The 25,083-nt window shown below is 29.4% G+C and overlaps 11 protein-coding genes across 11 annotated transcripts; 2 read left to right on the top strand and 9 right to left on the bottom strand.

Annotated features, from left to right (window-relative positions):
• Positions 1-339: 339 nt before the first annotated feature.
• PPL_03991 (uncharacterized protein) lies at positions 340-960 on the bottom strand (the record flags this gene model as incomplete). Its single annotated transcript, XM_020574904.1, has 1 exon — positions 340-960. The coding sequence occupies one exon, from the start codon at positions 958-960 to the stop codon at positions 340-342; it is 621 nt and encodes a 206-aa protein (XP_020435318.1).
• A 304-nt stretch (positions 961-1,264) lies between these two features.
• Positions 1,265-2,704, bottom strand: PPL_03990 (mago-binding domain-containing protein; the record flags this gene model as incomplete). Its single annotated transcript, XM_020574903.1, has 1 exon — positions 1,265-2,704. The coding sequence occupies one exon, from the start codon at positions 2,702-2,704 to the stop codon at positions 1,265-1,267; it is 1,440 nt and encodes a 479-aa protein (XP_020435317.1).
• Positions 2,705-2,936: 232 nt separating this feature from the next.
• PPL_03989 (E3 ubiquitin-protein ligase) lies at positions 2,937-5,477 on the bottom strand (the record flags this gene model as incomplete). Its single annotated transcript, XM_020574902.1, has 6 exons — positions 2,937-3,534; positions 3,619-3,692; positions 3,791-3,941; positions 4,006-4,181; positions 4,329-5,248; positions 5,366-5,477. 6 exons carry the CDS (start codon positions 5,475-5,477, stop codon positions 2,937-2,939), a joined length of 2,031 nt encoding a protein of 676 aa, XP_020435316.1.
• A 366-nt stretch (positions 5,478-5,843) lies between these two features.
• PPL_03988 (FAD-dependent oxidoreductase) lies at positions 5,844-7,437 on the bottom strand (the record flags this gene model as incomplete). The annotated part of the gene is made up of 2 exons (XM_020574901.1): positions 5,844-7,153; positions 7,302-7,437. 2 exons carry the CDS (start codon positions 7,435-7,437, stop codon positions 5,844-5,846), a joined length of 1,446 nt encoding a protein of 481 aa, XP_020435315.1.
• A 963-nt stretch (positions 7,438-8,400) lies between these two features.
• Positions 8,401-9,474, bottom strand: PPL_03987 (alpha/beta hydrolase; the record flags this gene model as incomplete). The annotated part of the gene is made up of 4 exons (XM_020574900.1): positions 8,401-8,865; positions 8,948-9,081; positions 9,157-9,185; positions 9,329-9,474. The coding sequence occupies 4 exons, from the start codon at positions 9,472-9,474 to the stop codon at positions 8,401-8,403; spliced, it is 774 nt and encodes a 257-aa protein (XP_020435314.1).
• Positions 9,475-11,138: 1,664 nt separating this feature from the next.
• PPL_03986 (uncharacterized protein) lies at positions 11,139-14,861 on the bottom strand (the record flags this gene model as incomplete). Its single annotated transcript, XM_020574899.1, has 8 exons — positions 11,139-11,294; positions 11,425-11,443; positions 12,889-12,922; positions 13,195-13,720; positions 13,787-14,063; positions 14,152-14,246; positions 14,415-14,455; positions 14,573-14,861. The coding sequence occupies 8 exons, from the start codon at positions 14,859-14,861 to the stop codon at positions 11,139-11,141; spliced, it is 1,437 nt and encodes a 478-aa protein (XP_020435313.1).
• Positions 14,862-16,243: 1,382 nt separating this feature from the next.
• PPL_03985 (uncharacterized protein) lies at positions 16,244-16,992 on the top strand (the record flags this gene model as incomplete). The annotated part of the gene is made up of 2 exons (XM_020574898.1): positions 16,244-16,837; positions 16,906-16,992. 2 exons carry the CDS (start codon positions 16,244-16,246, stop codon positions 16,990-16,992), a joined length of 681 nt encoding a protein of 226 aa, XP_020435312.1.
• Positions 16,993-17,609: 617 nt separating this feature from the next.
• PPL_03984 (uncharacterized protein) lies at positions 17,610-18,071 on the bottom strand (the record flags this gene model as incomplete). The annotated part of the gene is made up of 3 exons (XM_020574897.1): positions 17,610-17,728; positions 17,778-17,798; positions 18,041-18,071. The coding sequence occupies 3 exons, from the start codon at positions 18,069-18,071 to the stop codon at positions 17,610-17,612; spliced, it is 171 nt and encodes a 56-aa protein (XP_020435311.1).
• A 71-nt stretch (positions 18,072-18,142) lies between these two features.
• Positions 18,143-19,215, bottom strand: PPL_03983 (uncharacterized protein; the record flags this gene model as incomplete). The annotated part of the gene is made up of 3 exons (XM_020574896.1): positions 18,143-18,265; positions 18,769-18,815; positions 18,954-19,215. 3 exons carry the CDS (start codon positions 19,213-19,215, stop codon positions 18,143-18,145), a joined length of 432 nt encoding a protein of 143 aa, XP_020435310.1.
• A 74-nt stretch (positions 19,216-19,289) lies between these two features.
• PPL_03982 (integrase) lies at positions 19,290-21,731 on the bottom strand (the record flags this gene model as incomplete). Its single annotated transcript, XM_020574895.1, has 3 exons — positions 19,290-19,479; positions 19,670-20,557; positions 20,581-21,731. 3 exons carry the CDS (start codon positions 21,729-21,731, stop codon positions 19,290-19,292), a joined length of 2,229 nt encoding a protein of 742 aa, XP_020435309.1.
• Positions 21,732-24,027: 2,296 nt separating this feature from the next.
• Positions 24,028-25,046, top strand: PPL_03981 (uncharacterized protein; the record flags this gene model as incomplete). Its single annotated transcript, XM_020574894.1, has 4 exons — positions 24,028-24,196; positions 24,393-24,460; positions 24,485-24,524; positions 25,024-25,046. The coding sequence occupies 4 exons, from the start codon at positions 24,028-24,030 to the stop codon at positions 25,044-25,046; spliced, it is 300 nt and encodes a 99-aa protein (XP_020435308.1).
• Between the last annotated feature and the right edge of the window lie 37 nt (positions 25,047-25,083).

Here is a 25,083-nt window from a genome sequence, read left to right as displayed (position 1 = left end):
GTAGACAATCATTAAACATCGTGGTGTTACCAAAAGTAATTTATAATAATTTTTCAATAATAATCCAATAATATATTTATAATTGGTAACATTGTCATAATTACATATAATTATGGGGTATGTATAACTAACATGTTTTGTATTATTCAAAAAATTAAATTTGATTTTTAGATGGTTTGTTGTTGTTTCCTTATAATAGTAGGTAAAAATGAAAATAAATCAAATGTATCTTTATTATTTAGTTATGACCACTAGTAAGATATGGTAATATAAATTAATATCTATTGATTGAATTGTTTTTTTTTTTTTTTGTTATCAAAGAAATTGATATTGATTCAACTAAACACGACGACCACATTGTACACAGAAATTCGATTGAACACTAGGAACTTTTGTACCACAATTAGAACAAAAGTTAGAGTGGGAAGGTGATACAGATACATGGTGATGTGTAACAACAACTTTGGTGACTGGTTTTGGTTCGCATCCAGGTCCAACAGAACTTCCAGTTTTTCGGAAACCAGTATCATGTGTCGCAATCTTGGTGGATGACGACGATGGATGATGATGATGATGAGAATGTGTTGTATGGTGATGAGTACTATGTGTTGTTACTGTATGTGGATGAGAATGTGTTGTATGATGATGATGATGAGATCCATCAACTTGTTGTTCTATTGTTTTTGGTTTTGGATTCTCTCTGATACCATCAAGCAATTTATCAAAGAAACCTGGTTTTTCTTTGTGCTTATGTTCCTTGTGTTCTTTGTGCACTTTATGTTCCTTATGCTCTTTATGTTCTTTATGCTTGTGTTTATGTTCTTTATGTTTATGGTGATGTTTGTCGACAGTGATTGCAGAGGGTCCAGTTGTTGAAACATAAAGATGAGCATCGGATGTTGTTTTTCCTGAAGCAGAGTTAGCTCCTACACTACTTCCATATCTTTTGAAATCACTCATATCTTAATTTATTTTTAATTTAATTTGATTTGAAAGTTGTTATAACAAACTCTATAATAATAATACAACCAATAATAATAATAAATAATAATAATACAAATAAATAAATAAATAAAAAAATGTTAATCAATTAAAAGGTGAACATTTACATTATTAGATTATTAAATCTTGATCAACAAAACAAGATATTTTGTGGTGTGGTTTTGGGTTTGTTGTTTGGTGGGTAAAAAAATGGTTTGAATCGAATCACAAAAAAAAAATATTGATTTTGTTACAAGTTATTATTATACAATTTAATTAAAATTTATTGATCATAGTTTTCATAAAACTTATCGTGTGTCCATTGTAAACCACCACCAGAACTACTTCCACCTCTTGATGGACTCTTTCCACCTCTGCCACTGCTACTACTGCCAGAACCATATCCACCTCTACCTCCACGATTAGGAGTACTACTACCACCTCTTGTGTTATAGTTAGGTGATGACTGCTGTTGTGTTTGTTGTGGTGATGATTGGTATCTATCATTACTGTCATAGGTGTTGTTGTTGTTGTCTCGATATGAAGGTTTTGGACTCTTACCAGATGAAAAAGGAGAAGAGGAAGAAGAAGAATAATGAGATGGTGAAGATGTATAGGATGGAGGTGTATATGTTTCTGTTCCTCTCGATGGTGAGCTACGCCAACTATTTCTATTATCACTATCATTTGAATATCTACCAGTATTGTTATTATCATCATTATCTCTTGGCTTTGAATATGTTGAAAAAGGTGCTCTATTGTAATTACTATTATTGTTATTGTTATAGCTATTGTTATTTCTATATGAAGATTGATTACTATTATTATAATAATTAGTTGGTGATGTATTATTATTATTATTATTATTATTATTGTTGTTGTTGGATCTACTATCTAATCTATCTTCTCTGTCTGAATATGAATTGTTGACATCGGGATCATAGTCATCATTACTATTGTCAATAGGTGATTCTGAATAAGAAGAAGAAGAAGAAGATGATGATGATTTGAATTGACCACGACCTTTCGTTGTTCTAACTCCAGATGGTGAATTTGAAAGATCTTTTGTAGGTGTGCTCTCTCTTTGATGTGGTGGAATGTACTTGGGAACTTCTTCTGGTGGTATATAGCCAGCTCTAACTTTGATTTCCTTTCTCCAAGTGCCATCGGCTCTTTGTGTAGCTGGTATAATAATATGATCTTTATCTTTATTTGCTGTAGGAGTGCTGCTTGTAGTTGTTGTGGTTGTTGTTTTTGTTGTTGTTTCTTTCTTTGGTGTCAATACCAATTCTTTTTCTACCTTTTCAATCAATTCCTTTTCTTCATTGTCATTCTTTACTTGTTGTTCAATATTCTCTTTTGAATCTGTTGTTTCCTTTTCATCTTTATCTCCAGCTTTATCATCTTTCTTTATTTCTTCTTTTGTTTCCTCTTTTTCTTTTTCTTTTTCTTCTTGCGCTACGATATCATTATTTTCAATTATAGTTGGTATCTCTATATGCTTAACATTACTATCTGACTTTAATTCAGACTCTACTGATTTAGTTGATTGATCTTCTGATTCTTTTGTCTGTTTATCCGATTTATTGTCTGTTTGTTGATCTTTACTACTTTCAATATCTTTTTTGTTTTTATTTACATTTGAATGCTCATCACTATGAGAATTACAATGATCTTGATCACAATTCTTATTTTTACTATTATCTGTATTTATTTCGCTCATATTTCTTTTTAAATAAATCTCAGAGTTTAAAGTTGAAACACTGATTAAAAAAATAACAACTAAAAGAAAATAAAAAAATACTTGTTTTTTTTTAATCAATCTTATTTTTGTCGAAAATAGATATAAATAGAATTCTTGCATATTTATATGATACCTATAAATTATAAAGAGAAAAATATAATGAAATAGATATTTATTAATTACAACTGATTTGTATTAACAATCAGTAATGTTATGATCGTCTTTTATTTCTATGTTGGATATTATTATTATTCTGTGGATTCTGTTGTTGTTGCTGTTGTTGTGGTGGTGGTTTATATTGCTGTTGTTGTTGCGGTATTGGGAGAGGTTGTGGTTGTTGGTGTTGTACGGCTAACCCATTAAAAGTTACTCGATATGGCACTTGATGTTGCTGTGGGACATTCAACATTTGTGGACCATTATAGTTTACAAAATATTGATGTTGATGTTGTTGTTGTTGCTGTTGCTGTTGTTGAGGAGGATATTGTTGGGGTTGGGGGTATTGTTGTTGTTGTTGTTGAGGAGGAGGATATTGTTGCTGATGTTGTTGCAGTTGCTGGAGTTGTTGTAACTGTTGTTGTTGTTGCTGCTGTTGCAGTTGTTGCTGATATAGTTGCATCATTTGTTGCTGTTGTGCGTTACCACGCCTTCTTCTACCTCTAACAGGTGGTGGTGGTGCTGGTACTGGCATTTGCATTGGAAACTGCATTCCCATTTGCTGCATTGCCATCTGTTGCAACTGTGGCTGATTGACCACATGAGGATCGCCACCACAAGTACAAGGGTAGGAATTACCACAATTATAACAACTGATTACCAAAGAAAAAGATAGTTAATTAGTTTATCTGAAAAAAAAAGACAATAAACAACCAAATAAAGAATATGATATTTACAATTTATGTTTACATCTACAAACTATATGATTACAACCAACGATCTTTTCAACCCATCTAGCACACTTTGGACACTGTGTGTATTAAATATATATATGATAAAAACAAGGTTTGTTAGTCAATAGTTCAAATGATATCTGTATAGAAACTTTTAACAACAAAGTTTACTTACCTTTTTAAAGTTTTGTCTTGAAACAAACTCTTCAAAGAGATCATCACCCTGACCATTCTCTTTTTGCCATTGTCTGAATTGCTCACAGGTCGATCCGGTATGATAATCAGCTCTACATTTGAAACAATAACGCTTATTACATTTCGGACATCTTTAAAGAAGTGATTAGCAAATCGGATGATAACAAGTTGTTACTAATAATAGAGTGTACTTACACAAAGTCAGTGCTGTCACCAGCCTCCCAGAAGAAAACATAACCACAATCACCAGTGGGACAGAAAGAAAACTTGTCTGGGTCCAAATCGATCGCTTTATCAAAAGAATAATCTGTGTATTTCGTTATTAAATCGTGATCCAAAAAGTAACTCCATATCATCCATTTCAATTTCAACTGTACATTTATAGAATGGACACTTTAATAATAATAATAATAATAATAATAATAATAATAATAATAATAATAATAATAATAAGAGTGATAATCTAGATTAGTATTTATAACAATTATTAATTGTTTCTTCTTTCATTTAATAGTTACATTAATAGGGAAATCTCTCTCTTCGATTTTACCAACTAAATAAGTCTGTAAACAACCTCTGCAAAGTTCATGTTGACACTTTTGTATTCTATGTGCTTCATCTTCGTTGACATCGGACAAACAGACGAAACACTCGATCGTCTTTTGTTGAACAGCTGGTTTGTCATCCTCCAAAAGATGTGCTGGAATTATATCTTCAATACTATCGACTTGTGTACCTTCAGTATCGGTTGATGATGCTGAATACTGTTTAGTTAAACTTGATATCGATGTTTCATTATCATTACTATTATTATTATTATTGTTATTTACACTAACAACGATTGTCTTTTGTTTCTTATTTACAATTTCTTTATCAATATTATTATGATAACTATCTATACTCTTATTATTATTATTATCATTATTACTATTGATTGATATACTATCATCGTCATCACTCATCAAAGATATCTCTTCATGATCATCATTCTTAATGTCATCCTCTTTACCACCAATAAATATAGGTTGTTTCCTCTTTCTAGATGATACAACAATTGTATTACTTTGATTCTCATCTATATCAATTACTGAATTACTTCTATTATTATTATTATTATTATTATTATTATTATTATTATTGTTAAAATTATCAAAACCATTTAATTTCTTTTTAATAGGTGAAACAATAGTTACATTATCACTATCAGTATCAGTGATTGCAACAGTTTTTGAAGGAGTTGAACTGGTCGTTGTGGTTGTAGTTGTTGTCGTTGTGGTAGATTCCTTCTTTTGATCTAACAAATCATCGATATGTTTATAAAAAGTGGTGTTATCATCATCGTCATCAAAGTTATAATAACCATTTGCGTTGATCTTCCTCTGTGCGTCAAGATCTAAATCGATAACTTTTGATTTACCATTTTGCTTATTCTGTGCTGCTATTATTTCATCTATACAATAGATCATACATAAATAGAAGAATTAGTAATCAAATTAACCAATCTTTTTAAAATAATAATAATGATAATGATAATGATGGATGATATTGATCTTACCAAAAGATCTTAAGAAATCTTGTAATATTTGATCATGATAATAATTGCTATTAATATATTTCCTTAAACCATCTATCTTCGTAGTCAAATCCTTAAAGACAACCATATTCATTATAAACTAGCTTCATTACTTTTCTACAGGTTATGATAATAAAGCTTTACAGATGATGAAATTAAAATTTTTGACAACCCTCAGTTAATTTCTTCTAAAAACCAATTTTTTGAAAATGCAAAACAAACTTGGATACTAACATGAATCTCAAGACAGAAATACTTGTACAAGCAATAAGTTAGAAACTTATTATAATTGAGTAATATAATAAGTTTGTAATTATTCTTTATATTAATTTTTAATTATAATAAAGAACTAAAGTCTTTTGGTTTTAAAATTTAAATTTTATTCTTAAAAAAATTATATGTATTATTTCAAACATGGGTGAAATGTTGTTTGTTATTTTTTGTAGATTATATATTTTTTTTAATAGAAATCCCATTCATATTCAGCACCAACTGGTCTAACGGATTGAAGATATGAGAAGTAGTTCATTGGGTCGTATTTAGATTTGATAACACGGAGTTGTGGGTAGTTCTCAGCGTAGTAAAGTTGCTCCCAGTCTCTGAGTTCGTCGTCTTGATAGTTTTGGTAGGCCTCTCTAACGGAGAAGAGACGCATAGCACCGTAGGTACCCAAGATCCAATCGTGGTAGGCATCGGATTTGTCACCGGATGCCCAACTGGAGAGCCAGACGGCATTCCATGGGTAGGTACGGTGGACAAAGGCAGTGTAGTTACGTGGCTTGTCGAGTACGGCACCTCCAGTCCAGTAGAGATTGAGACGTGCAGTGTTGTAGTTGAATGGTGAGATTGGTGATGCTTCGAGTGAACGACGGATAGTTCTAATGGTGAGTGGTGTCAAATCACGGAGGAAAGTGTTCTTGGTGTAGGAACGACGTGCCTTTGGATCGGAACCAGTGGAGACTGTTGTGTAGTAAGATTGGACGGTGAAATCGAAACTGAGTGGAACGGCTCCAGAGATGTTACGGAAAACACCACAGAGTGACTCTCCATTCTCTGGCAAACCATTGGAGAAGCAAGAGAGAGCTACCGATGGGGTGGTGGCGTTACCGGAACGCCAACCGGTAAAGTAGAGATTGACGTCGTTCGGCATGGTCTTGGAGTATTGACCGACAAAGTAGAGAACCTTTTCAAAGTCAGCCCATTTGTAGGTGATCCAGGCACTGTAGTAGGTTGGACGGATATTGTATACACGGTATTTCAATTGGGTGACGACACCATAAGATTGGTGACCGGCTCCACGCAATGCCCAGAACAAGTCGGGGTTAGTGGTGGCAGATGCAGTTACAACGGAACGGTTGGCCAAAACAATTTCGATTTCGAGGATGTTGTCGACGGCAGCACCATAGACAGATGCCAACTCGTTGGCACCACCACCGAGTGAGAGACCACCGATACCAACGGATGGACAATTTCCACCTGGAGTGGCGACACCGTAGGTGTTGATAGAGTAATTGTAAAAGTCAACCCAACGGTTACCTGGTTGAGCGGTGATTGTCATCGAGGCATTGTCAAAGGTCTTTCCTTTCATCTGAGAGAAATCAATGACGACACGGTCATCGAGAACCGAGAGCAAAGAAGCGGAATGACCACCAGACTTTACCGAAACTTGGAGACCATTTGATTGAGCATATTCCAATGCCAATACAACGTCAGCAGTGTTGTATGGTTGGACAATCAATGTTGGTAGTCTAGAGTAACGTGAATTATATCCTATAATTAATAAAAAGGTGGAAAAAAAAAAAAAAGTTGTTTAAAAAAAAAATAGTGTGGAAAAGAATGAATGAATATTTTTATATATCTCTTTTTTTATATCAAGAATAATAAATTTATTCTATAGAATGTTTAATTAATTACTTACCAGTACGAACATCATTATAACCGGGATCTCTTTGACCGATAACCTTACCGGAGAGTTGGGCTTTGAGTTGTGTCAATGTAAGTGCATTGCAAACAACCAACATACCAACTATGAAAAGAATGATAGTTGATTTCATCATTGTCGTTTTATTTATTATTATTATCTTTTAAGATGAATATAACAATAAATATGTAGATAACTAATTTAGTAATGTAATGCTTGAAATACTTTAAAACGAATCCTTTAAATGTCTTGTAGATGTCACATCGTTTAGAAATATGAAAATTAAAATAAATATGTTTGTACAAATCAGGCTATTTTTTGAATAATAAAAATCAAAAACAAAAAAAAATAGGGGTGTGTTGTGTTTATCAAAAAAATTTGTTTAGACAACAATGATATCAGGTGTGAAAAAAAATACAAATTTTTTTTTTTTTCCTTTTTGTTGAATTATTTGCAGACGTTGAAGCATGAAAAAAAGAAACCATGTTTATTTATAATGGCAACATTAAAATATCTAACATTTTAAGATCATCAAAACTGTCATTTGGGTGGTTGCAAATCATCTTATTTGAATTCGTCTGTTCATAACAACAATTTTGATTTTGATTTATTTTTTTCAATCGCATCAAAAAGACTAGCGATCAAAAGTAATGATTTATTATCAATTAATTCTGCAAAACCATTCTTTGGCTGAATTAGACACGGTTTGTTATTGAGATTGAGGGTTGAGCGACAATTAAAGTTCGCTCTATATTAGTAAATAGTTGTTTGTTGATTTCTTTCGGTTAGTTTGTACAAACCATAACATCAACGACGACTACTACTAGTTGTCATCCCAGGATGTAATGGAAACAAAACTGTCATTTGGGTGGTTGAAAAAAAAAAAAAAAAAGCAAGGTTAGATGACCAATGTAGAGTTCTACCTTAAGCGACTGTTCTAACAATTGTAATTTGTTTTGATTATATTTTCTTTCTATTGTTGGGTGGTTGTGGTGGCGGCGGCTGTTTGTTTGATTTTTATAATAAAAAAAACTTTATTCAATTATTATATTTTTAAATTAATAAATATTCAAATATAAATAAGAGAAGCTGAATGTTATTCCAATACGTCTACGAATTGTAATAAAAATGATCTATAGTGTTCAATATCTTTCTTTGAGGTTGGCATCAGATGACCGTGTTCGTGGACATAACATTGGGGATGTGAAAATTGAAGTGATAATGATTCGCAGTTGGATGCAGCTACCAATTCATCAGCCTTACCCCAAATGTGAAGCGATGGAATGGTGATTTTGTTGTGGGGATAGTGTGGTGAGTTTGGATGGCTGTTTGCTGCAGATTCGGCGGCATCTGCTTGTTGATGGTTTTGTTGGCAAGGATAGAACGATTGGTGAAGTGTTGCTCTGCTTTGGAATCCACTAAACAAAAGTCCAAATTGGAATGAGATGTCTCTGTAGCAATCGCCATTCTCTGATGGATCGGAATTCAACGAAGAAATAGAGCAAAGTAAGCTACTAAGAACTGCTCCTTGAGAGAATCCCATGATACCATCAAATGGTCCCTAATTAAAAAAAAAAAAAAATAGATAGAAAATATTAATATCATGATTATTATCTTATCTTTCATAGTCTTTAAGGTGTTACCTTTTTTATAAAAATATTTCTCAGATAATCGAGAGTTTGTTCCCAACCTTTGTATTCCTTTCCATCTCCAGAAACTCTCCACCATGAAGAAGTTCCTTTGGTTTCATCGATGACGTGTGGAGCGTCTACGTAGACTAATAGATAATTGATAATTAGATAATCAAATCATAAAAATAAAAAAAAGAGAAACATTTTAACTTTTTACTTACCAAACTCTGCAATATCATCTAAAGATTTCCTATTGTTATCAAAAATAGATAAAATAGTAGAAGAATCATATTAGAGGTATGTTCTTTTTTTTTTTTTGATCAAAATAAAAGGTAAACTCAACACTGAGTTCAGACTGAAGGTGAAATGTAATGATGATGTTTCACTAATTACCTTAGAACTGCAGTTTTACTCTTGAAAACTGTACCGTTTTGCTTGTATCCATGAAGACAGAGGATTCTTAAACGACGTTTGTTTGCCGATCGGGGAGCTGGAGGGGTCGAAGGTGAGGAGTAATCTACCAAAATGTCTGTTTCCATCGATGATGATTGATTTGTTATTATTCTGCTGTTGATGCGATGCTAGCTTTGCAAGAATCGAGTTGATACCAAGAAATTAATTCTTTTTATAAAAAGAATAACTAACTAATATAATATAATAATATTAATAAAAAATAAAAAACGAAATATTTATAATAATAATAATATTAGAAAATTGTAAAGTTTTATAATAATGATAATAATATTAGAAAATAAGAAAAAAACTATCTAAAGATTTAGTTTTTTTTATATTTTACGAATACAATATAGATTAAGTATTTTATTATTATTATTATTATTATAATATTGTAACAATTAATAATTGACCGCAATCAAAACAAACAACACAAACAAACAGCAAAAACAAATAGCAACAAATAACAAATAAAAAACTGAGATTCCTTGGTTTTGTTTTTGTTTTTTTTTTTTACTATTTTTTTTTGTTTTTATAATTTTATTAAAAATTATTATTAATAATTTTTTGAGGAACCATCAAATTTTTTGATCGTTGATGGTTATGATAGTGTGATGGCAATATTGGTGTATAACTACACAGCGATACTACTACAATTACAATTACTACTATTCATCCTCCTAATATAATTTGATAAAATTTTATTATTTATTATTAGTTCCTACCTATCTATCTTGATTGTAGAGCAACTAGTTGGAAGTTATTACAAAGAATTTAATAATTTATCTCACTTTATTTTAAAATATAAGCGGTCACCTGACCTAATAAATAAACAACAACAATAGCAGCAGCAGCAACAACAACAACAACAACCAACACTACACAGAATCATAAATATTATTTTAAAAATATTTTATATTGCTGATATTAAATAGATTTCCAGAATAGTTATTCAAACAAACAATAATCACAAAATGTGTGAGTGTGGTGGTGTGGAGCTATTGGTGGTAATCTGTGCGTACACTGGTGGTTGATTATTTATTTTCAATTGAATTATTTAGGTTGGCAATTCTTGCATTGAATTGTAACGAGTTACATTTTATTGATTAAAAATACACTTTTTGTTCTGTATCAAGAATAAGAATTAAGATTCCTGGTTTTTAATGTTGTTTTTTTTTTATTCAATGTGAGGCAATAGGTTTATACAAATGTATTTATATAAATAGGTATGATTATGATTTTATTTAAGAATAGTTTATTTTAGTTTGTTTTAGTTTAGTTTAGTCTTGGTTGGTTGGTTGGTATCTAATGATAAAATTTGATATTAAGAGATTGAGATAAAAAGATATTGTAACATTGTTTGACCATAGAGAAGTAGAAAGAGAGAGAATAAGAGAAAAATGAGCGCGCCAACAAAATTTTATTTAATTTCTATCACATTTATTATATGATTGTCGAATGTCTCGGTATGAGTGTTTGTGTTTTGTGAGGGGTAGTGGTATATATGTGTGTTGGAAAGTAAAAACGATAATAAAAAATTAAATATTCTGTTAAATTATTTTGGAAGATGATATTGTATTGTAGTTGTAGACAAACACAATGACTTTTGTAATTAATTTATTGACAGATTATAGATTTAGATTGAACTAAACTATTTTTTTTGTATTAGATGAAAAATAATAATCAGAGTTTATTACCATGTTGTTGGCATTAGTTGGAGATGTATGTGGTGAATCTATTGGTTATTTTTTTATTGTTGTTTTTCATGTTGAAGAAAGTGGTCGAAAAAGAATAAACTAATATGTATGTCTTTTCTTTTGCATTGTCTTGTTGTGGTTTGGTATCGATATCTATGATCAAAGACAGATAATAGTGATAATAGAATAGTTTTATTATCACCTGAGAACTATTACAAAAAAATAAAATAAAATGAATCAATGTAGTCTAATTATTACTCTATTACTACTATTTTTACTATAATTGCAATATTATCATTTTTCCTTTTCACTGACCACAAAATAAACAAAACAACAAACCAATTTTAACATATACATACTAAAAATAAATAAAAGATAGAAAATATCTACAAACCTTTTTACAACTATTTATTCTAATAGCTCCAAGGTTATTATTTTTAAAAGAATAAAAACAGCAAAAAAGTAATAAATAATAAAACATGCAGTGCTTTCAAAAATATTTATATATTTGTAAACAATTTTTTTTTTTTAATGTTGTTTTATAAAATATATGTTGTATGTGTTTTTTTTTGAATATTAGTGGAAGACTTTGTTTCATAACAACAACAAAATGAATATAAAAGTATAAACTTTCAATAACGACGATAGTACTAAACCCTCTGGTTAATGTTGTTGTAGCTGATGATTAAGAAAAGGTTTGTTCTTTCCAGTTGTGAACTCTCTCACCTAAAGTCAGGAGTGTGTTCATTCACTGAGCAGAATAAAAATAACAAAAGAAAAGATATAATTTGCATAAAAGGTAGGGATTGACCACACCTTTTACCAATTCACATGAAAATAATTAAAAAAAAAAACCAAGTGTGTGGTGAGTTTGTTTTGTTGCAACAATTAATAATAGTGAAGTTATATAAATTGAAAAAAAACTAAACTATATCTATATATCACATGCTTTCAAAAGAGGTAGTTTTTTTTTTTGTTAATTTATTGTAAAACAAGAACATTAATACCTTTTTATGTACTTTGTACTTTTGAGAAAAATGAGTGAAACAAAAGACATTATATTTCGTTCGAATTAATGATTTACATAAAACAATATAATAACATTCTAAAATATATCTATTGATTACATGTTTATTATTTGTCTATTAATTGAAGCATAATTATCATAATAAAAGTAAGAGATGAAATGATTCCTCTCTAGATGAATCTGACTAGCTTATCGAAAAAAATAATGGAAAATCTGAAATTGAATAAACATTTTACCTTTTTGTTTTCTGATATTATTACTACAACTATCTGAATATATATTTTTTTGAATGTTTACTTTTTGTTCTTTTTATTATTTAAATAATAATTGAGTTTTTCTTGTAATTTTATAAGACCTTCTAAATATGTGTTTGTTTTACAATTCTTTATTTTTTCTTTTACTTTATTTTTATGTGTTGAACTTTAAAGTAAAGTAAAATAAAGTCAGTTATGTTGATATAGATATAATGTTATATATTAAGTAATAATATTATTAATAGGTTATAAATTGAATGAGGTTTTTTAATTCTAAAAAAAAAAATTAAATTAAATCTAACGAATTTTATTTTTTTTTATATTTTTAAATAATATCTAATTTGAAAAGGTCACTTTTTTGTTTAAATCCAACCGTCACTTTGCACAAAACTCCAACTAAATTTCAAACAACTTGATTTATTGTAATTGTTTTGATTTATTCAACAAAAAAGATAGGAGGCATGTTATCAGATTAGCATTAGCTTGATAGCTATTTTTATTGGGTGACTTTTAGTAACAAACAACAAAGAAACACCCACAACTATCAACCAACAAACTATTAAAAAAAAAAAAACACAATTCCGATTTTGATTATCAGATATACAATAACAATGATAACAATAAAAAAAAAAACATATCTCTTGATTGATGATTAAATTTATGAAAAAAATAACTTTATAAAATAGTTTAGTTGTTTTAATTAAAAAAAAAAAATTTACAAAATTGTATTTGCGCCTACCTTTTTATTATTATTAGTATATTAGTACTTTAGCTAAATATTATTATTATTGTTGTTAAAAAATTGATTAGATGAAGATTGTGCGTTACTATTATTATTATTGATTTGTTGTAAAAATTGAGATTGTTGATTGTGTAAGATTAAATTCAATTGATTTGAGATGTATATATTATATTCTTCGATTGTTTTCAACTTTGTTTCCATAGCTATACGTGCTTTCTTTTCAGTTTCGAGCATCTGTTTCAACTCGACCTCCTTGGTCTTGTCAGCAGTGTCTTCGTTTTCGGCGCGATCCGAAGAAACGAGTGCGCGTATCTGTTTCTTGTAGCGACGTTCTCTTCCAAAGTTCTTTACTGCCTCTATGTATTTCATACAGAAATAGGCTTCCTGTGTGTTGTAAACCGTTCGGTTCGCCGAGAAGCTATGAGAGTGTTGCCAACGATGACGTTTCCAAACGACTTGTATCAGCTTTGCCGCCGAGTTTCTCTCACGCTCTTGACACTCTAGGAGATAAATATAATTGAGAATTGGTTTCTGGTGAGCAGTTGGATGTGTAAGATTGCTAAATTGTTCAATCAAACAAGCCAAAGTAAAAAGACCCAAAACAGATGACATCTAGAATGTGATTAGCAACGTTGTTAGAACCATTTCAATAGTAATAATAACAACGATTATACTTACAATTGCACCAAATCTTCCAAAGAAAGTGGATGGATTGTAGATATCGTAGGTATCGGTTGGCCAACCAGTAGCCATGCTTATAAATGAAATGTAGAGTGAGACTGCATAGGAGAATCCAGCGAGTGCTTCTCTCTCGAATACGTAGATAATATGTGAGCATATAAATATAATAAGTGTTGTGAACGGTATGAATGTCATCAGTGGCCGTTGATACAATAATGTCTTTAAACTTAATGCCCAATTGAATTTAGGTGGTACTTCATTCTTTGCTCTATATCTAAATGATAGATATTTTATTAAATGGTTTTATCCGTTAGTTAGTATTACATTTATTCTTATTATAGTTATATTGATTATCAACTTACTTTGATGCTAGACTATGTCTTGATTTATATACATGTGAGAAATCTCTGTAGACACGTGCAAACATATAAATACGTAGCCACATAAGTAGTCCCCACTTTGGATCATTATAGAAGCGAACCGGTCCATCTGTGAATGGAACAGGCATGATCATACATATTACAACCTCTGCCCAAAACAAAGGTGCCAATGTAGTGGACCTTAGCACATTGATTGGCGTCACTCTAAATCCTCTCGCTCTCTTTGTAAGCCAACCGTGAGTAACATTAGATAGCAACAACCGATAATAGTCCATTAGTTGACATACTAATAGTTAATTTATTAAATAAATTGAATAGAAACATGTTAAATTAGTATATTTAGTAAATAATACTATTTGTATTTATCTTTTTATGTTTTCTATTCGAAAGTGATTTTTCTTACATAAAATTAAATTTAATATAAACATAACGATTCTAATTGCTTTTGTTGAACTGTTGATGATGATTTCTTTTTCATTCCAAGAGAGTTGTAACTCGATGATCATGAGAGCTACACCGATAAGACCGTTTAGAAAGATATAGAGATACCTATTTCGTAGTATCTTATCTACTTTTTGTGCATCCAATTCATTCTTAAAGGTGTGTACTGAAAATTCTGCTGTTGGTAGAATTTGAAACTCGTTTTCATCTCTCAGTCTTGTAAGATTGATAAGCAGTTTACGTCTGCTCATCTTTTAAGCTGTTGTCGATGTTGTTGTGACACAAAAAAAAAAACAAACAGACATAAACCAACAACACAATCTCTCTTTAATTACTACTATTATATTATTACTTTTTTGAATTATTATTCTTATTGTAGATAAATAAATAAAAAAAATATGAATAAAAAAAAAAAAAAAAAAAAAAGACAAGAGACAAAACAGTGAAAAAAAAAAAATCAAGATCTAACTAAATATGCATAAAATTAATTAAACGTGTTTGATTTTGAAACTAAAATTATGTCTCAATGAAAGGTTGAAAGAAAAAAAAAAATAAAAAAAACAAACATATAAAAAAATTATTGAAAAAAAAAGAAATAAAAATTTAAAAAATGAATAAAAATTAAAAAAAACATAATGATCATTCTTCATAGGTATCAATTTCGGAGAGAGAAAAGCAATCGAATGTCAAAGGGTAAGTAAGGCCTTACTTTGGGCTTAAAGTTATATTTTTAGATTTTATTATCAATGTTTTACAAATAAGGTTACATATATAAATATCTTTTTTTGAATTTTTTATATTATTTTTTTCAAATTTAAAATAAAATATTAAAATAATTTGTTTGTGGTGTTTTTTTTAAACAACTTTGTTATTGATTATTATTCAATTATCTCAAAGAGTTTATATATTTTGTGTGTTAGTGTTTATAAACATTATTATTTTTAAAAGATAATATTATCATCTTTTAAAATATTCATTTTTTAACAATAAATAATAATACCCAATCTTTACTATCTATTTTCAATTCCTTTTTATTCGGGTTGTAAAAAAAATAATTTCATACTTTTACTAAGACCTTTTAAATTATTGATAATAATTGAAAGTTGGTGATTACTATTGTCATTATTATTATTTAAAAACAACAATTGTTATATTTTCTATTGTTATTGTTGTAGTGTAAAAATTACATCTATTGAATTTTTTCTATTGGACAATACTGAATTGTTTACTTGTAACTCAAACATTGTTGAAAACAAGTTACATTTTGTTTCAATTTTCAAAGTGTATTAATAATTGGATTCTCTCAAATACCCATGTATCTTTTGATGAACTACTATCTCTAACTTTTTGGAAACTAAAATCTTTTAATAGAAGGAATATTATATTCTTTTTACTCTTGATAACATTGTTAAATATTAATATTTAATCATAGCACAATGTTGTCCTATTTGTTTGTTTAACATAAATTAAAAATACCAAACTACAATTTATTTATTATTATTAGAATTCATTTCTTCTTTTAAAAAAAAAAAGGTAAGAATAATAAAAATTTCTTTTATTTTTAAAATTAATAATGTTTTTGATTTATTAATTAATTAAATTAGTTTGTAATTTACAAAAAAAATAAAACAAAATGAGTAATCCATCATCTCCAAAGAAAGAACATTTTGAAAATGTTGAGATCAATGAAAATAAAGAGAAACCATCTTCTCCAGTTGCCGAAAGTAGTCCAGCCAAAGTAGGAGAATCTCAAGAAGCCTCTTCATCCAATAACAATGATAACAATAACAATAGCAATGACAGCAATCGTAGAAAATCAAGATTGAGAAATATGTCCGGTTTATCCGGACTAATGTTTATGATTGCCTTTATTATTTTAGCTTTTGGTATTGCCCAGATTGCAGTTGCCACCCAAAAAGACGATTTACATGTTCGTCATACCTGGGGTATTCTTATAAACGGTATCTTTTGTGTTATTCTCGGACTCTTTGGACTTTCAGTTGTATTTTGTCCGTTTGTCGCTATTTGTTACAAATTGTATGCTGTTTTGAATCTCTTTGTCTTCCTCGAGGCAATAGTATTGTATATCATCTATTCTGGTTTGGTCCACAGATACATCCGTAAAGAATGTAATGGTGATTTCGGATGGAATTCATTCTGTTATGATCTCGAGAAATACCTTGGAATCTCTTTAGCTGTTTTCTGGTGCTTCAATATTTTCGTTTTGGTATGTATTAAAAAACAAAATCTGATTATTAATTTTTAAAAATAGAAATATTAACTTTTATTTATTAGCCTGCTTCTTTAATTACATCTATTGCTTTGGTTAAAGCTAATGAAGATGATAACAATGATAATCGTTCCAATGACTCTTCTGCTTAAAATTATTGATACCAAGACCTATTTTTTTGTTAATTTTTTTATTTTATTTAAATTCATCTTATAAATCAAACTTTAATAAAATACTTTAATACTTATTTATTAATTTATAGTTGAAGAAAAATATTGATTAAGAAAAGTCATAGGAATTGATTGAAAGTATAATTGAAGAGGCGAATTCGCAGATTTTATAAATTATTATTTTTTTCAAATAATCTAAACTCATTCCTTTATTTGTAGTCATATATTTCTTTAGATTATATTCTATAACTAAATATTCGAATATTATAAAAAAATAAGAGATAGAATAAATATAATTTAAAAAAAAGAGCAATAAGATATTAAAGAAAATCTTTATTATTTAAATAAATTTATACATTTGTTAAGCTAAAATCATTCCAATTACCCCTCATCTTGAATTCTGTTTTTCTATCTTTTTTTATTTTATTTTTAAATTCATTTTAATCTAACGTGTTACAGAATACATCTATCGAATGACAAAAGATGGGTATTGTCTCTCATCCTTTGAGTTATTTAAAAATAAAATATTCATAGTCAATAGATAGAGATAGTGAAATAGAGATAGAGATATTTATTCAAGATTTTCATATTAATTTATCTTAATTGTCAGATGTATCTGTATCATACATCGATGGTAATTTGTTTTCACCATATATTACCGTTATTTTAAATTGTAGGTCAATATAAAATAAATACATCAAACTCATTGGTTTTTTATCTGAATGAATTTTTATTTTGTTACTATTAGTACTCATTTGTCAATATACTAACACGTCTTGCTGTTAAATCTATTATGATTATAGGGTAGAATCAAATATATACAAAACTCATCAACTTGTACTCAGCTCCACATTCTTCTCTCAAGTCGTCTATTGGTACATTTAGAAAAACGAACAAGCATTTGATTAACCCAGTCAATGAATATAAAATCAAATCAAAGTAACTATTCCAGAGGGTTCACCAAGGGTAATTATTTATATTATTAACGTTTTCCAATTTAAAAGGTATAATACTAACTCTTACAACACACAGATGCCTAAACGTTTCACGGATTTTAACATTTTCTTTTATTGAAGGAGATTTTAAAATGTCCAAAGGTGGCTGCGGAACCAAACAACCGAAGAAAAGCTTACTATGTGATTTCCGTATATCCATTCAATGATCCTAAAGCTGAATTGTCAATCGATAGTTTGGTAGACATCATAAATAATATATATTGTGACAACAAATTACCATCGACGTATGAGACAGATATCTGATGATTAGACAAGATAAATTAATATTAAAATAAAATACTATTACTATATTTAACTCTTTACTAAACTATCTATTAATACTGTTTTGATCTATTAAGTTAATCACAATTGATTGATATTGTAACAAAGAGTGAACAATAAAATTTATTATTTAATAAGAGAATTATAGAAATCTAAATGTGTAACCTATAACTTTATTTCCTATTTAAATGTTGAGTTATTGATGACTAGTTGATTCATGATCTCTTGTATTTTTATATTTCAATGATTATGGTTTTATTCAACCTCTTAACACTGCTACGGTGTTTTACACTCTGATCTTATTTCAGATACGCTTAGCTCTATGATTCCTAACTTTTTAACTCTTTCAATTTATCTATCTGTCTAAGCTTGATCTACATCCTTTCTATTTCACCAAATGTTGCTGCGCTTCATGAACACACGATGTCCAATGATTGCTTCCAATTTACACTCAGAATGACCATTCTTGATTCTCTGTTACTGGACATGATCCTTCTTGTTCTGTTTTTCGATTGTCTTGAACTTTTACTATAGATTGATATCCGTATTACTTTCCCTGACTATTACTCTTTTGCAAATTCTAATTGTTGATTCCTCCTTCTGCTTTCATTACATATCCAGGTCTGTATATCCCCAATCTTGAAAATTGTTTGTTCTCGGGTTGACCTGAAGCGATGGAAGAAGAGATCGGTATCTTAGATGCAGCTAGAGTTGCTAGGAATAAATCGGATGGGAGTGGATCAGGATGAGTGTTGTTGGGAGTAACATCCGGGAATAACATAGAGGTTGATGGGATTGAATCATTATCATTTTTGCTCTCGAGATCATTCATCGTAAGATCATTTGTTGTGGTTGTTGTATCAGTAGGTGCTGCTGCACTACTGGTTGTTGTGGTTGTTGTTGTTGTTTGATCGGTTGGATCTGACATTTCTTATTCAAATAATAATTAATAATATAAAATAATGTTTTTAATAATGTCTTTATATAATTTAAATTTAATTCTTATTTTATCTTTTGTTTATTTATTAATCTTTGTTCTAATAATCTAATTAATTCTTGTAATAGATTGAATGAATTGAATAAAACTGAATGAATCTTTAACGTCGCGTTAAACTCAATATATTCATTATTGAGAAGCTTGACGGCTGAGTGTTGAATACTTAATTCAGAAACAACAGATTCTAATTTCGATCTGTTGTTTGGAACTATTACTTATTTAGTTGATTTAATTAATTTAATTAATTATAATTGACTATTACTATATGTTGGCTGGTGTATATTATTAATGTTGATTGATAGGTGCCGGCATTGCCTTGGCGGCTACCTTATTGTCCTTAGACGGACAACACTCTTCCTCCTAAAGAAAAAGGTTGATGGTTTACATTTGTAAAGCAGACTCTAGCTGGGATTGGATTCGGTGTAACTTGAAGTGTAGACGATTGATTTGAGCTTTGTCATAACATGACTTTAAGGAACTGTAGACGTTCGATCTTCTAGCACGTAACATGTTAATTTGGACAGGCTTTGTTACTGCAGCGCTCAACTTTCCAACAATTGAATTGAAACTAGAGACTTCTTTGGTGGCACCAATCATTTCGGAGGATGGAACCCAACCAACAGTATGACTGATCTTAACTAAGTACTCAACAAAAGGAATACTTCTTTTCGCTGAAATTACAAAACTTCTCTTCTGCATGATTTTGAAGATAGATGGATGTAATTTAGATTTCATCAGCGAACGGACGAGGAGATTCGACTTATCGGATACTTTATTTCTCTGATCTAAATCTTTCTCGTTTTCTATCAACTCTCTTAACAATTTAATGTATTTGAGATTTGAATCCTTGTTGCTTTCTAAAACATGTAATACTTCTTCATGAGTGTTCTTGCTTTTTATTACATCTGATTTCATAAAATCTGAAACGATACCGGTAGGCATGAGAGACGAATCTATTTCAGTCTCGTTTGTTTCGTTGGTAGTCATATTCTGCTTCACTTCACTGTGATTGTTTTGACTAGTTTCGACTAAATCCATACCGTCTTCTACTGAGTGATTGGTATCTTCATCACTGTCATTGACCGACATCACGTCGTCATCGTTATCTGTTGACATTTCATCATCATCGTCACTACTGACTGATGTATCATTATCTGAGACAACACCATCTGTCTTGTCTAGAACGGAAGTATCTTTGTTAACAACTGAATTTTCTAAATCTTCTATTTCAGCGTGCTTAAAGTATTTAGAATTTAAAATCTTAGATTTAGTACTAATTCTTGTTACACCAGATACATAATCTTTAATAGTAATATTATATATTTGTCAACGTTAATTATTTCATACGGACCTGCATAAATTGGAGCTAACTTGTTCCATTTCTTAGAAGGTCTTTTCTCTTTAACGTATACCATATCACCGACTTTAAAGTCATTATCCTTTTTGTCTTTGTTAAAATTAGCAAGCATCTTATTTCTTGTTTTTATTAAATTATATTTTACAGCAATATTAATTTCTTGAATATTTTTAATAAAATTAAAAATTTGAATTTCATTTGGATCATTTTCATCAATACCCCAATCTTTACTATTTAAATTAATATCAGCAACAGTATTAGGATTCTTTCCATATGTGACAAAGAAAGGTGTGTAATCTGTAGAATGAGATTTCGTGTTATTTAAAGAGATTTGAATTGTACTTAAATGTTCGTACCAATTCTTATCTAAATCGTTAAACTTGTCGTCTAATAATAACTTTCTTAAAGTATTTTTAATAGCTTTAATAACAATCTCAGCTTGACCGTTTGCTTGTTGATGGTCAGCGGTGGTGAAATTTAACTTCACCTTCATCTTGTCGGCGAAAGTACGCCAAACCTTTGATGTAAGTTTACTATCTCTATCACTAGTAATTTCACGTGGTACACCAAAATATTTAACATAATTTGACATAAACAGATTATACAAATCTTCAGATTTATAGGTATTATGAGTTGGAATCAATGTGACATATTTAGAGAAACGATCGACAATTACCCAAATTTGATTATATACATTTCCATTGTCGTCTTCAACTTCTTTTAAATTGGTTATGAAGTCACATGATATAGCAACAAACTTGTCACTCATTACAGGTAAAGGCTTTAGCAAACCTCTTCTCTTGTGGTAATAATCGTTATATCTACAACATACAATACATCTATTGCAATACTTGGTTATGTCTGCTTTCATTGTATCCCAAACATACTTGCTGGATATCAATTCTGACATGGTGAAAGCATTGACATGTGCCGAGGTGGTGGAGCTATGATACAAGCTCAATATTGAGTTGACAATATGTCTAACATTAGGAACGATTATTTTACCATTTATATATTTAATACCGTCAATAAAAATAATCTTTTTACTATTATATAACTTTTGTAATTTAATTTCGTTATTCTCTATCATTTTAGATTCTAAATCATAACCGTAACATCATGACCAATTAAATGATAGTAATTAACTTTTAATGCATGTACAATAGCTTCATTACCCAAGCATACTATGGAGTAAAATTATTTTCATTTTCATTTTTATTTATATTTTTGTATACCCCCATCTTCATGTTTGGCGATTAATTTTGCGATATTTTTCTTTTAAATTAATAAATCTTTATATTCTAACTTCTAACTTCTTTGTTGTGGTGATCACAATTGTTACCGAAATTACTTTAAGATTTACGAGGTGATATACTATGCCACGCAAGAACTCCACTATCATAACACTTTATATCTAATTCATTCTCAAGCTAATTCTTACTCAAACTTTAAACTTACAGATTTATCTGCCTGTCAAGATTAAATATCTACTCTGATTATTGGCGACTATAATCGCATATGAGTATGTTTTGGGAAAGAGATTAACAGAAGTTAAAGTGTAAAAAGTAATGTAAATGTAGAAATATAGCTTATATAGATAGTGTAGTCAAGAAGTAAGAGATGAAGAATAAATTATATAAAAATTAGTAAAATAATCAAGTTAATAATCATAGAAACTAAGACGGATATCAATCTATAGTGAAAGACAATTGAATAACAGAACAAGAAGGATCATGTCCAGTAACAGAGAATCAAGAATCATTGGACATCGTGTGTTCATGAAGCGCAGCAACATTTGGTGAAATAGAAAGGTTATGCAACAGATCAAGTTTAGACAGATAGATAAATTGAAAGAGTTAAACAGTTAGAAATCATAGAGCTAAGCTTATCTGAAATAAGATCAGAGTGTAAAATGTGTTAAGCTGTTGAATAAAACCATAATCATTGAAATATAATAATACAAACGACCATGAATCAACTAGTCATCAATAACTCAGCATTTTAATAGGAAATAAAGATATAGGTTACACATTTAGATTCTATAATTCTCTTATTAACTTATCTCGAGATCATGTGAAAGAGTTTGTTTATTGATTCAATGTTTTTACCTTCAACCACTTGCTGTGTTGATTAAGAAGGGTATGTATTTACCAAAGATTTTAAGATATTAAGAATAGAAATTTCGATATTTTACAATACAATACATTATAATATAATATAATATAATATAATATAATATAATATAATATAAAATAATATAATAAAATAAATAAAATATAATATAATATAATTATTAAGGTTGTTCGGGTACTTTCTGGCTAAATGTTCTCTTGACAATCTTAGGGTAAAAAAATATATTCCCTTTAATTCACGGAATATTCGTCGTTTTAGATTAGATTAGACTAGAATTGAAACCAATAAAGGTAAAAAATAAAGCCACAATGTAGATAAGATACTATTTATTCACATCTTCAGTTTAAATAAACTTTTAAAATTAAATCCATGAATCAATTATTTTACTATTATTCATCAGTTGTGAGTGTCAATCCTAACTATTTAATAAATTAGTCAAAAGATTAAAATATTAACTATTTTATAGGTCATATTTACTTTTATTAATTACAGTAGGGAAGGAATGCAAAGTATTGTGGTGATGGTGACAATCATATAAAATCGGTAATTATGCTATTTACAATAGATATGTGTTAAATTAACAACTCTGCTATTCCAGGTAAGGATCTTGTGGAAACAAATATTGCTTTTTTTTGGAATATGTATTGCAAAGAAATCACCTACAAGTCAAGCAGATTGGCTAAAGTAAAGTAAAGTTATGGCAAGAATTTTGTAAGTGTATATTCTAGCAAGAAGGTAACCTCATACTTACGATGCTTAGTATATTATGTTGGCTTCTATTTGGAAAAGTATGATTGTCTTGATCGGTATTCCAACTTTGCGATTGAATGTTCGTATATGTCTATAAATTTTAAAAAAAAAAATAACAATTGTTAATATATCTCTTAGGTTCACACGTAGAATAAATAGAGTAAATAGAATGGGTTCAACTAACAATGGTGGTATTGCCCAGGAACTACATGAAAAGATCCTACGCTTATATATCTTCTTATGTATCCCGGATCTATTCAGAGGTAATCGGATAAGCTCAATAGATAGTTACTTTGTGCTAGAACAGAATCGCGCACATCCAACAAGACCAACCAATTCCCAACAAGTACCGACAGTAAGTATTTCCCGACCAGTACTGACATCGAAATCAATGCTCACCAGACAATGATGCCGACAGTGAATCTACAATTGAAGAAACATTCGAGAGGAAGGTGATGATGATGATCAAGTAGATCATGCTTTAATGCTGGTAAAATTGAACAATGGTTGCCAATCTACAGATCTCGACGCCTGTGCCAACTACTACGATGCCTATGCCAACTACTACCACCAATCTGACGACGTTCTTGGATGAAGGAGAACCTACTTCTGGTTTGCTCCCTATGGATGAAAACTATACAAGCAATACTGCATTAGCAAGTGAAGATGATTGTTAGTGTTTGTTAAACAACTCGATGGTAAGGACAAAGAAATTGATGGAATTCAACGATTTCCAATGCCAATATAGCAAGATATTGATGGTGCTTGCTTTAAATCATCTGGTTATTCTATTCAACGAAAATTGGATGTAAATATTGTTGTCGTATCTCTAGAAGAGATTAAGTCATCATCGAATCTTTTAGGAAAGATGTACTTACGTGGAATAGTTCAGATGAACAAGATGAAGATGAAGACACACCTGCATTAACGAGAATGGTAAAAGAATTCTATATATTCCAGAATATAGCAAAGGAAAAGAAAATTGTGGATGGAAAGATATGTTTTTTCTTGATAATATTTTCCTTATTATTAAATAATTAAAATAAAAATCTATAGTTACTACTTATTCTTAACTATTATATATCTAATTTTTTAAAAAAACAATTTAAAATATTAAGTTAATTAATAATAGTATTAAGAATATGACCTTAATGGCGGTACAAGTCACAATTCAAATTTTTTTGCGCAATTGCTTCATAAATCAAATCATCATTCAAAAATTAATATGAGGCAATAAGTTTTCAGAGAAATTTAACACCAAAGCCCGCGAATTTTCAAAAAAAAAAAAAATTTTGTGGTTTTTGTGATTTATTGTGACCTATGTTAGGTATTTTTAAAAAACTACTTGAGAAATTCTACTTTGATTTTTAATGTCAAAAAAAAAAAAAATCACAAGCTATTCATATACTAAATTTAATAATTCATTATGAATTATATATCAAATTAAAGTATAATTATATATTGCAAATAACTTATTTATTTTTTAATCTTTAAAATAGTCACCGACATATTACTCGTTTAATTTATTTATGACATCCTTCACAAAACAAAACTGGCTC

Source organism: Heterostelium album (genome assembly GCF_000004825.1).
Source record: "Heterostelium album PN500 unplaced genomic scaffold PPL_contig8, whole genome shotgun sequence".
NCBI classification, from domain to species: Eukaryota; Evosea; class Eumycetozoa; order Acytosteliales; family Acytosteliaceae; genus Heterostelium; species Heterostelium album.
This window is presented reverse-complemented; position numbering and strand designations above follow the sequence as displayed.